At 50.7% G+C, this 12445-nt stretch overlaps 1 protein-coding gene across 5 annotated transcripts in view; it reads right to left on the bottom strand.

Moving 5' to 3' along the window:
* SYNJ2 (synaptojanin 2) overlaps positions 1-12445 on the bottom strand; it is a 98857-nt gene that overhangs the window by 31002 nt on the left and 55410 nt on the right. For all 5 annotated transcript variants that reach the window (XM_081250697.1, XM_081250700.1, XM_081250698.1 and 2 more), the window contains 2 exons: positions 4893-4954; positions 2058-2154 (listed from right to left, as the gene is read on the bottom strand). In XM_081250697.1, the coding sequence (XP_081106823.1) occupies positions 2058-2154; positions 4893-4954 (159 nt within the window). The remainder of the gene's footprint in view (positions 1-2057; positions 2155-4892; positions 4955-12445) is intronic.

Raw genomic sequence — 12445 nt, 5'->3', positions numbered from 1 at the left:
AGCCAAGACTCCGGGAGGGCGTGCTCAGAAGCGGCCAAGTACCTCGGCAAGTCCTCCAGGCCGCCCAGTGAGGGGAGGCGCAGCCCAGTGAAACTCCAGGGAGGGGGAGACAGGGGCTCAGGGCCCACTCGGGCGCGGGTCCAGCATGTGAGCTGAAGGCGGAGCCAGACGTGAGGAAGCACGGCCGGGGTGCCGGGCAGGCGTGGTGCCCTGGCAGAAGTCTGCCTTCCACACCAGAAGCCTCAGCCAGCAACTCCTCAGCACTCTCACCAGGCAGCCCCGGGGCAAAGGATGAACCACTGCCTTCCCAGGGCACCCAACCTCAGACCGCCAACCACACCCTCCTGTGCGGCTTCAGGTCAGACTTGTCCAGCATTGGCCCAGCCAGAGTCTAGTGACTCTGAAGGACTAGAAGGGCTTCGGGCCATCTGGTCCCGAGGACTCTGAGCGCCCATCCCTCCTGTGCTGGAATGCAAATCAACGCACAGCTGCCGTCATCAAGAAGGTCTTGTTGGGAAGTAGTCAGCCAAGCTGAAGCATTCACCCTTGGTGGCTTCATGATCTGGAGCAAGTGCCTGGTGCCCTGTGGCCTGATAACCACGGGTCACACGCCGGCTGCCTGTGCATGGACCTCAGCATGGCAGAGCTGGCAGGCTGAGGGAGCTCCTTCTATGTGATACCCCAGTTGGGACCACGACCCAGGTCTCTCCAGGTAAGGTCCACCTCTTACCTCCTACCTGCCCAGGAGTCTGGTCTCCCCTGCTGGGCCAGAGGCCTGCAGTCATCTCCTGCCTTTCCAGCACAGGGGCCCACCAGCTGATGGGGGCGTGCTGAGGACACCTTCTCCCCAGAATCAAGGCATAAAGGGGAAAAATTCTTGAGGGTTTTTTTTTTTTCCTTCTTCTTCCTTAAAATAAGCTGCCAACACGGCTGCCCAGATGGGTGGCAGTGGAGATACTTCTCGAGCTTGTTGCCAATAGCAACAAACCAAACAGGAAAAGCAGGTCTGGCCAAGTGAAACTGGCCACCAGAAAGTCTCAGCTCCAAGCACATGGCTTTCCTAAACAGGGAGAAATGAGCACCCAGCTGGATTCAGCTTCTACTGGCCAGGGGCCAGGACCACAGGGAACACTCTTCCCGTGAAGTGAGGTGTGACTTCAAACTCTCTCCATAAGGGGCTTTCTTGAGCTCTGAACAACCACAGGGTTTTTTTCCCATTCAGCAGGGAACATGGGCTGCTGGGTAAGGACTGTGGAGGCCCACAGCCCACCGCTCAGTCTACAGTAGACTGAATACACGTGGGAGCACTAGGAACGGAGAGATGCAGGCGAGGTGGGCGGAGTCTTTTGCTCACTGCTCCCTCCTTGTCCAGGGTTTCTCCATGCATCTCCCTTGAACGTGTGCCGGAAGCCGCGGGGAGCCCACAGAAAGCTGGACACAGGAAGCAGCTTTCAGGGGCAGCCCAGACAAGGATGAATGACTTGAAGGCTCCAAGTTCACAGGAGGACATTATCTAGGGTTGCTTGCTTTAAACCGAGCAGGGGCTCTGAAGAGCCACTTAGGCACAAGTGCCCTGCGGGTGTCTGTGTGAACGTGCCAGAAGGTGCTGGCCAGCAGCTGGGCCGGACCAACAAGGGAAGAGGGAACTCCGGCTCCCTGAGCAGGTCGGGGATGCGCGGGGTGAAGCCCAAACATACGTGTGCACGTGCATGTGTATGTGCATTCACGCGCGTGTGTGTGTCCGTCCAAGAGAGCCAGGGAAAGGCCTGGCCATCCCGAGTGGTCGATGCCCCAGTGGGGAGCAGTGGAGGAAATGCAACTGGAGATGGGAGATGCTTTGTTTTCATTTTGAGCAAATTCTCCCAACCATTGCTTTACAAAAATTAAACTGCATTTGTCAGTAGCCCAAATCACCTAATGCTGAAGCTCTGATGGAGAAAGTCTCCCCCAGCATGGGGAAAGCAGGGCTGTTGTCCCCAGTCCCCATGGAAGCCCGCCCTGAGCAGGGGCCCCTCGGCTCCCTCATTCCCTGCCCCCCAGGCGGGGAAGCCAGTTACCTTGAAGGCTCTGTTGAGCACCTCCTCTCCGCCTCTGCTCCCCAGCAGGTTCACGACCACTTGCTTCCCATACTGCTCCTTGAGAAGCACCATGTGCCTGCAACAGAGCAGGGCCGCGCGTGATGCCATGTCCCCGCGACACACACTGACGGCCCCGCCCTTGAGGGGACCTGCCAGGCACTGGAGGTTCTGGATGAGCTGTTCCCCACGAAAGGCACTGGCCAAGAGTACACAGCACATCAGACTTCTAAACACACGTGGTATCAGGTGGAGGATATGCTGGACTTTCTGTAAAGTCCTCCATTAGATCCAGAACAGCTAATCTGGCCTTTCATTAACAGAGCCTTATAACTCTGACGTACGTATCTCTGAAGTTAATCCACTTCACTTGGTACCTTCTCGGAACTAGAAAAACTGGTAGGAGAGGCATCAACCTCAGGGCCCAATGTTTTCATCTAAGTGCTGCATTTCATGATGTTTAACCTCAACCAGAAGGTATAATGAAATTTCAGTTTTTAGGAAAATTCTTTGTATACCAGAGACTATTTTTAAATACAGATATTGAAATAGCAGGGAGAGACTCTAATATTTGTCTTTTACCAGCAGCTTTTGCAAAGTAACTTTATAAGTTTAATACTGTTAGAAATATTTAAATGTAGTTTTTTTAAAAAGGGAAAATACACAATGCAAAAAGCAAATGTAAAATTAATTTAATACTGCAATCTTAACATCTAAAACGAGAAAAAAATAACACACCACAGTGTTAAAAGTGGTAGAATTTTATGTGATTTTAAGTTCTTTCCTTCTTTAAACAGTTTTTGTATTTTCCAAATTTCTACAATAACACGTTTGTCTCATAAACGGAATTTTTTTAAAGTTAATTATCACAAAAGAACCATTTTTAGCCCAATAAGAGAAAAAGGGACTCTCTTACTAACTCGGAGGGACAGCACCGCATAGAGGAATATGGATCCTGAAGTGGGAAGTTTATGTCCCTCTGCAGACAGCGGAAGACGAGCCGCCCGAGGGCTCCGCCCCCACGAAGAATTCTCCAGGGCCATGCACCTGGCAGCCCTGTCCTGTCTGCAGTCCCTCCCAGGGGGAGGATGCAGGGCTGGATCGAATCTGGGTGATCAGGGCCTCCTCACAGCCATAGGCTGTGCACGGCCCCTGGAGCCATGCTATGTGGAAGCCCCGGGGGAAGGTGCCGAAGAAATAACATGCAGTGGCCTGGCCCCTCCAGCTCTTTTGGTTCCTCCTCCCCGGAGAAGGTGCATCCTGGCCTGAGGTCTGACAGGTGCAGACAGAGCAGGCCCTGCTCAGGTGGGGAGTCTGAGCTGCTCAGCGCTGAGTGTGCCCTGTGTGTAACATGCTAATTAGGGGGGCACAGGTGGGCTGGTGTCACCAACCTTAAGGTAAATAAGAAGGCTGCAAGCACATTTAAAGTCCAAATGAAGCTTCAGCTAGAATGATTCAAACATTTAAAAAAATTACTTTGAGGACTTCCCTGGTGGCACAGTGGTTAAGAATCCACCTGCCAATGCAGGGGACACAGGTTCGAGCCCTGGTCTGGGAAGATCCCACATGCCGCGGAGCAACTAAGCCCATGCGTCACAACTACTGAGCCTGCGCTCTAGAGCCCGCGAGCCACAACTACTGAAGCCCGCGCACCTAGAGCCCGTGCTCCGCAGCAAGAGAAGCCACTGCAATGGGAAGCCCGCACACCGCAACGAAGAATAGCCCCTGCTCACCTCAACAAGAGAAAGCCGCGTGCAGCAATGAAGACCCAACGCAGCCAAAAGTAAATAAATAATAAAGTAAATTTAAAAAAAATTACTTTGAGAAGTATTTTATACCCATTAAGATTATTTTAAAATTAACATTTAGAGTAAAAAAACAAATATTTTAAAAAGCTATTAACTATTTCAAGTACAAATTACCAAGAGTTCAGGTTAGCGATGGCTTTTCTTAAGCGAGTTGTAAAACAGTAAGTGTGTAATGATCCAATTTGTGTTTTAAAAAATGAACTATGGGGACTTTCCTGGTGGCACATTGGTTAAGAATCCGCCCGCCAATGCAGGGGACACGGGTTCGATCCCTGGGTCCGGGAAGATCCCACATACCACGGAGTGACTAAGCCCGTGCATCACGACTACTGAGCCTGCGAGCCACAACTACTGAGCCCACACACCACAACTACTGAAGCCCGTGCGCCTTGAGCCTGTGTTCCGCAACAAGAGAAGCCACTGCAATGAGAAGCCTGCACACCGCAACGAAGAGTAGCCCCCGCTCGCCTCAACTAGAGAAAGCCCACGCGCAGCAATGAAGACCCAATGAAGCAAAAAAAAAAAAAAAAAAAAAAAAAAACTATGTATAAGTCAGAATTTTTTCTAGAACGATATGTAGAAAACTAACAGTGGGAATTGGGAGTTAGGGTACTTCTAATTCTTCCTTTATACCTTTCCACACTGTGACTTTTTAAAGCCTGGGAATATGTTACCTTAAAAACACAAACAAACCAGCTTAGAAATATCCTATAGTTTAGATGATCCCTTATTAACCAGGACAAATAGATAAAGCTTCAATGCAGAAGGAACTGATAAGATAAAATAATTGCAAAGTGTTACCTGAGCATTTATGAATGAACCTTCAGGGAAAACTGAGAGCAAGTAAAAATTCCATTTTGTAAGCTGGCTTTTTGTATAAAGAACCAAAGTAAAAGGCAGATTCAGATTCCAGATTTGGGGTCTCCCGTTTCCCATGGCACCCTGGCTCCTGTGCTACTGTCTGATGGGAGGAAGGACAACAGACTTAGGATGCGGCCGGACGACCTACCTGTCGAAAGCAGGGGCGTTGGCTTCCAGGCCTCTGTTGAGTCTCAGATGATGGGAACCCACCTAAATCAAAGAGAAAGTACACCGGTGACTCCTCCCGCCCTGCGAACCCAGTACACGCTGGCCTTCCCACTCGCCCTCTTGCTGCCAGCCAGGCCACAAGCAGCAGCCACTCGGCCCCTCCATGGCCCATTTACAGCTCAGGACGGCCGGGCCCTGAACGCAGGTCCTGCAGCCTGAGTCTGGCTCTGCTTCAGCCCCGTCCTAACGGCAGCATGGACCACGTGGGCTGGGTTCTTCTACAAACAGAAGACAAACTTCAGGGTAAGACCACGAGGCCCACATCAGATCCACAAACCCTTCTGTGGTGCAGAGGTGAGGCTAAGCCAACCGGGAGAAAGAAACCGCTTCCGGCCTCTTCTGCAACTCCAGGGATCTTGACTGCCCCTAAAATCTGAGCTGTCGTAACTACCTGCAAACGACTTTGCCTTATTGTTTAGAACTACCTATTTGACACTGGAAGCTTAAAAAACAAACTTAAAACTACTTATTGTTATTGCCTGAGGGGACTCTCTCTGGACAGATCTGGGACAATCTGAACATCGAATAATATAAGGACACAGGGAGGGTGGGAGGGAGGGAGACACAAGAGGGAAGAGATATGGGGACATATGTATATGTATAGCTGATTCACTTTGTTATAAAGCAGAAACTAACACACCATCGTAAAGCAATTATACTCCAATAAAGATGTTAAAAAATAAATAAATAATGTAAGGACAGCAGTGGATTATAACCTGATGAATAAAATAGGAATCCATGAATCTATGCAGATGAGAGCTGGATGGATGGGTGGATGAGTGGATGGACAGATGGATGGGTGGGCAGGTGCACGGGTAGGTGGTTGCCTGGGTAGATGGCTAGCCGGGGGGCACGTGTGGGACAGGGAGAAGAGAGGGTTCTTCCTTACAGAAAACACCAACTGATAAACATGGAGGGAGTGGTGGAAAATCATCATCTTATATCAATCATAGTAAAACATTATTCAGCAAAAATCATCCACTGGCCATAAATCTTGGGGGAAAATTTGATGAGGAGTAGGATACTTGCATGGTCTCAAAGTGTCTCCATAAATCACTTGTTAGTTGAAAAGTAAAACATATTAAGCATAAGTGGAGAAACTGAAGAACACCTTACCCAAGTTATCAAAACTAATACCACTAATGAGGGGCCGAGGGACACTGGGGACTTCCAGATGGGAAGGACCTCTGAGAAGAACATGGTTGATCGGCATTCAGGCCAGGGGTCAGTACCCTGAGCCTGATCATAATGCAATACCAGGAAACTCCCAAATGAGGAACAGTCAATTTACAGAAAAAGAAGACCTACATTCTCCAAAAACATCAACTTCAGGAAAGACAGAAAGGCAGAGGAACTGGTCCAGATTAAAGGAGACTGGAAATGTGAGAACTAAATGCAGATGGGATGCTGGCCTGGATCCTGGACTGAAGGGGAAAAGGAGCCACGATGGACACTAATTACTGAGAAAACTGATAAACCTGGAATATGGGCTGCAGATCTGATTAAAGTCCTGTGTCCATGTTAAATTTCCTGAATGTGTACCTACCCTGTGGTGACGTAAGAGAATATATGTGCTCCTTGGGAAAACATCCTGAAACATTAACAAGTAAATAGACTAAATAGATGTATACAACCTACTCTCAAGGGATTCAGAAATAAATAAAGCATAGGTGTGTGTGGCAAGATGTTAACATTTAGTGAATCCGGGTAATGATGTGTAAGAGTCCTTTCCGCTGTTCTTACGACTTTTCTGTAGGTCTGAAATTATTTCAAGATAAAAAGTTTCTTCAAATGTACTGCTCAGTTTTGCTTGGTATTGAAGGTTGTAGAAGTGGTGTCCTTGGATTCATCCATATCATCAGATGTAGATATGACTGAACATGTGAGAAGCATTATTTTATGACCCTTAACATCGCAGATAATACATGTGTCCCTCTCCGTACGTGAGGCAAGTACCCACCTAGAAAACTAGTGCCTCAGCAATAGATTTAGAAATTACTGGGATTAGGTTTGTCCACATAAATGACTCTACAAATAGACTGTAGTCCCTTTTGGTCCTCAGAAGCGTTGGTCATGAAGGAAATGAGCCAGTAAAATAAGGCAATGAAAAGGAGGCATCTTGCTCTTAACTGTGGGTGTTCCTAGGAAAGTCTCAACCCAAACACCTTCATTTTGTGTGTATTCTGCCCTCCTCTCCTGATGGCCATTGACGCCTGGCTGACGAAATGCCAGTTACTTAACCCCCAAAACCATCACAGCCCCTGAGTTCCCAGAACACAGCCATGTCCTGCACCCAAGGCAAGTCAGCTCCTGTCTTTCTTCTGAACTTACAAGGAAGGTGCCGGTGGAAAGTGAGTCCACGCTCCTCCAGCCACCCTCTGAGGGGTCTCTGAGCGCCGGGGGCCACTTGCTCCACGTCTGCCTGTCAGTCACCGCAAGAAATCCCCCCTGACTTCAGGGAGAAGCTACGGCTGTTTTTAGACTCACTCCCATGGGAGCAAGTAAGAAAATGGTTCAGGCCTCAGAAGCTTGATCTCTGGCTCTAAACTTCCCCTGTGATAAAAATTACCTAAGTCCCGTCACGAACTGCATAACCCGTGCAGGCCTGAGTTAGTGAGCCTGACACCTCGGGTCCACATGGCACTGGGTGCTATGGAGATGGCAAAGGGATGGGAGACCCTGAATTCCCGTCCCTGGCTGACTACCACCAACTGGGTCACTGTGCCAAGACCCCGAAACACACTTAAGTGTTTCTAACGAGTCTGCACGACAAGTGCAAATTAATTTGATGGAAACTGTGCCCCTTCAGGCTGAGAACCAGCAGCGTAACAGGGTGAGGTGCAGCAGGCCGTCTACTGCATCAGCAGGACTCGGGGAAGCTGGGGGCCAGACAGGAAGCAGCAGCCCACAGCAGGAGAGGACACGGCCCAGCCCCGGGACAGGGCACGGCCCTTCGGATGCCTCTGCCCTTTCCCCCTCACCCAGACTCTCTGGTGGACAGGGCAAGGCAGGCCCCTTGTAGGCATGTTCCCATCCCCACAGCAGTCAATCCAACGTCACTGCTGATGACACTAAGGGCACCACCCACAGTGAATGACCAGAGCAGTAAACGGGCAGAAAGGATCCCTGACTCCAGTGGTTCTCAAAGTGTGGTCCCTGGACCGGCAGCATCAGTGAGCCCTGAGAGCTCATTAGAAATGCAGATTTAAGGGCCCACCTCAGACCTACTGAATGAAGGTCTCCGGGGGTGGGGCCAGGAATCTGTGTTTTAACACGTCCCCGGGTGACTCCTGCACAAGGTGGGTCACATAGGCACACACACGCCCCCCACGCTACAGTCTGAGAGGGGCTGCTTTCTACCTACTCATCGTCCTCGTTCCCTTTTTGCTGGGGGTTTGAATGCCTGTGAGGGGACAAGGCAGCGGGACGAGAGCAGCCCAGGGATCTGTGTCTACACCCGCACACAGGGCGCCCTGCCCACAGCCATGTCCCCCCACCTCCTAAGTGGACGGGGCGTGCGCAGAAGGGGGGCCTCGGACACTCTCTGGGAGGTCATTCGTCCATCAGCTCGACAACCCGTTAGTCCAGCTGCCTAAGGCCGCACGTCCCGACACTGACCCGAACCTCTCCTCTCTGGCGTCACCTAGTCCTGAGGCCACAGTCAGGGCCTCAGGGAGCAGCTTCACGCGGGGCTGAAATGAAACCACGGCTGGCCCCGGCACATAGGAACTGACCGCGCTGCTTTTTTTTAGTCTCCCTCTTCCCCTGACCAGGTGGACACTCGGCCACTCACTCCTGTCTGGTCCCTAAAGTCAGAGGTTCAATCCTAAAGACTCCAGGTTGAGCCTGAGGGAGTGGCTGGAAGAATAATGCCTGGCTGAGTCCACGCAGAGCCTCCCTGAGCACCTGAGAGGGTCCCAGGACCACAGACGGCATCTCCGAACCTCTCCCTCCCCCTCCACGGCCTCCCCTAGTTAAAGCCGCCAGCATCTCTGATATGGATCCACGGCCTCCCCTAGTTAAAGCCGCCAGCATCTCTGATCTGTATCCATGCCACCATCCTACCTGGTGTCCTTACCTTTCATCTTCTTCCTCCAAACTCCAAAGCTTACTTAGGCCTCATCACCCGCCCCTGGAACCCTTTAGTGCAGCGTCCAGAGCATGCAGAGCCAGCTCCTTCCGGCTCACAAGCCACGGTATGCACACCTCTTCCCGGCTCCGAGTTCAAGCTGTTGGCTTGAAATCAGCTCTGATAGGAGTATTTACACCACAGAAATGGGCAAATGCTACAAACCAAAACTTCTCCCTCCTGGCCCTAAAAAAACTGTTTTACCAGCATAACCTTGAGTGATCCCCAAGCCTCTGCACACGGGAGTCATCTAAGGGTCTTCAAAACAGTACCGATGCCTGCTCCCACCTGCAGGCGTGCTGATGTAACTGGGATGGCATGCACCCCGAGTGCCAGGAAGTTTATGAGCTGCCCAGGTGATTCTAATGTGCAGCAGTTTGGGCACCACTGGGGTAAAATTCAAACTCCTTAGCGTAACATACAAAGCCCGTGTTCATCTGGGCCTCGCCAGCCTCTCCAGTCTCACCTTTCACCACAACCCCTGTCCCCCATGCCCGGGCTGCAGGCAGCAGAGCCAGCACAGGTCCCCAGATGTGCTCTGATGCAGCGGTTGCAACACCTGCATCTGTGGTTCCCTCTGCAGGCTGCCTTCCTGGCCTGGGTGATTCCACCCAATCCCTCTCAGGTCAGTTCAGACACCCACCCCCGCAGCCTGAGTGGACTGTCCGTCCCCAGAGCTGCCACAGGGATCTCAGCCTTCCTGTCCCCCAGCTCTATTCGTACAACACTGTCATATCCTGTCACCTCCACCCCGAAGTCGGGGGCGACATCTGATGTCAGGTGCCTGCCTGTACCAGGTGCTTGATCAGCGTCTGTGGGATGAATAAACGGCTTCCCCCGGGGTGTGTATGAGGGCTGGGAAGTGGAAGAGCCTAGGAGACTGGGGTTCGTGCCGCATGTGAACGCAAAAAGGTGAGGACGCCGTCACTGCACCGCATGGTGTCCTCGTGGGGCCTTCACGGGAAACTCCTACTCCGCCCGCAGGACGCAAAGAGCCGTGCTTCTGATGCAAATGCAACTTGTGCTTTCTGTCTCTTAGATGCTATAACTTACGTTATTAATACCATTAACAGCCACCACTTTTAGTACTTTTTAGATTCTAGGTACTGAGCTAAATTCTAATACATACTATGATATTTAATCCTCTCCATAACCCTATGAGATTGGTATTGTCAATCCCATTTTACAGAAGAGTAAACTAAGGCTATTTATAATCTGCACAACCTATTAACAAGATAAAGATGAACTGCTAAAGGTACATGGTTGCTGGAAATGCAGTCAGGAGTTTGTAATGAAGGCCCTATGCCCGTGATCACGTGCAGACAAAGCATCATCCCAAGGTCCTCTCTGCGCACCCCCGCGCCCCAACCCCGGCGGGGCTCATCCATTCCCTTGGGGTAACTGCAAAAGGGCGAAGGTGCAACACTGCAACTTAAAAAGCAAGCTATTTACCCCAAAATCTTTGCACTTTTCATCTAACCTAAGTGAAGAAGGAGGGGGAATTTTTCAAAATAGAGAAAAACAACCAGGATTGACCATCAGGCTTGCTATTGATAGTTCAGGTAGGGTGACTGAAAGTTGCCCTCCTGTGCCCTAGGAAGATGACCTCATCTCTCTTTGATGATGGATAGTATTTAGAGGATAAACACAGGTATTAAACCCAAAGGTTAGCAAATCCTTAAGGTTCATGAACGCTAAAGCCTTTTGAAACTTATTTTGAAGAAAGCACAGAGGCTGTGGAAGAGCCTTAATAAGTGTTATGAGTCTAAAAGATGCTACAGCTACAGAAAAGCAAGCCACCCACGGTCCATGGAGGCTGACCCAAGTCAGACTGGGGGACAGTTGTTCCAATGCAGGGTCAGGCTGTGTCTGGAGCACCAGAGGAGTCAAGCTGGAGACCAAAATTATAGAGGGGACTGACAAGTTTTGTTTTGTTTTTAGAAGAGGGAGACCAGAGTGTGGAGAGTCCTAGAAATAAGACAGAAATGGCCAAAGGAAGGCCCTGGAGAAGATGAAATGGAGAAAGGGGGAACCACGAAGGTTCCTGAAGGTCTGAGAATTCAGACTTCGTGCGGCACGTCCCCTGAACACCCTGGAGAGACAGACTGTGTGCAAAGCAAGGAGAAACTAGCTAATAATAATAATAAATAAATAATAATAATAATAATAATGATAATGGAGCCATCCCAAACTGGGTGAGAGGGTAAAACAGATGAATTTCAAAGGGTCCTTCCCAAATTCTAATACTCTATCATGACCATCTCCCAGTTTGGGGGTTTCTTACAAATCAAAGGAAAACTCCAAATCTAAAGAAAATCAAGTTTCAAAACCCCTTTTAGAATGTCCAGAATAGGCAAATTAGAGAGGCAGAAAGTAGAAGAACAGTTGCCCAGGCCTCGGGGAGGGCTGGGAGGGAATGGGGAGTGACCACTGATGGGTCCACGGTTTTCTTAGTGGTGATGAAAGTGTTCTAAAATTAGATTTGGTGATGGTTACACAACTCTGTGAATGCATTAAAAACCATAGAATTGTACACTTTACATGGGTGAGGTTTACGTATGCAAATTATATCTCAATAGAGCTGTTTAAAAACAAAGCTCTCTTGGGCTGGCCTCCAGAGGAGTTCTCCACCCATCCTCAGGGGTGCACCTCTCTGCCACCACTTAATGCCATCAGCTGCTGCGCACGTCTTAGCTGTTCCTTTCTCTTGGAAACACTGAATGTTAATAGAGCTTTTGCCCACAGAACTGAGACACTCATCCACCCGTCTCACCTAAGGGCTGACAAGGTTCCTTTCCACGGCTTCCAACTGCACGATGACAGCATGAGGACAAAGTGCCCACGGTTGAGGCTGGGTCAAGTCAAGGGCGGGTGAGACGCAGCGCGACAAACACTCCAAGAGCCTGGCAGGTGGCCCTGGGCCTCTTTAGCCACCGGCTGGTGACCCAGCCACCATCACACAGAGCGCTCGGGAAGGAGAGCCAAGGCGACGCAGGCCCGGGCACAGGGGTCTCCTGAGGGCACCAACGTCCCCTCCAGCCAGGCGGGAAGACCGGGATCGGTGTGGAGGAATCTCAGGTCCCCTCGGCCGTGACCCTCCCAGGTAGGAAAGCACTGTGCCCCTCCACCAACGACAGACGTGCTCTTGGACCCACACCCTGAACTCGTCCCAGGAGACAGAAGGCCAAATGCCTCTGGCTCCGGCCAGGGCCCTGTTGGGACGGCAAGGAGTATTTTCAGAAATCACACGAAAGCTCCCGTGCAGTTCGCACGCGGTCCCACAACAAGCACCTCCAAACGCCGGACCTGCCACACGGCCGCTGGGGCCCCCAAAACCTTTCAAA

Source organism: Mesoplodon bidens (genome assembly GCF_964165515.1).
Source record: "Mesoplodon bidens genome assembly, chromosome: 12".
Taxonomy (NCBI): Eukaryota; Metazoa; Chordata; class Mammalia; order Artiodactyla; family Ziphiidae; genus Mesoplodon; species Mesoplodon bidens.
Note: the sequence above shows the minus strand (reverse complement) of the source record. Positions and strands in the feature narration are given on the sequence as shown.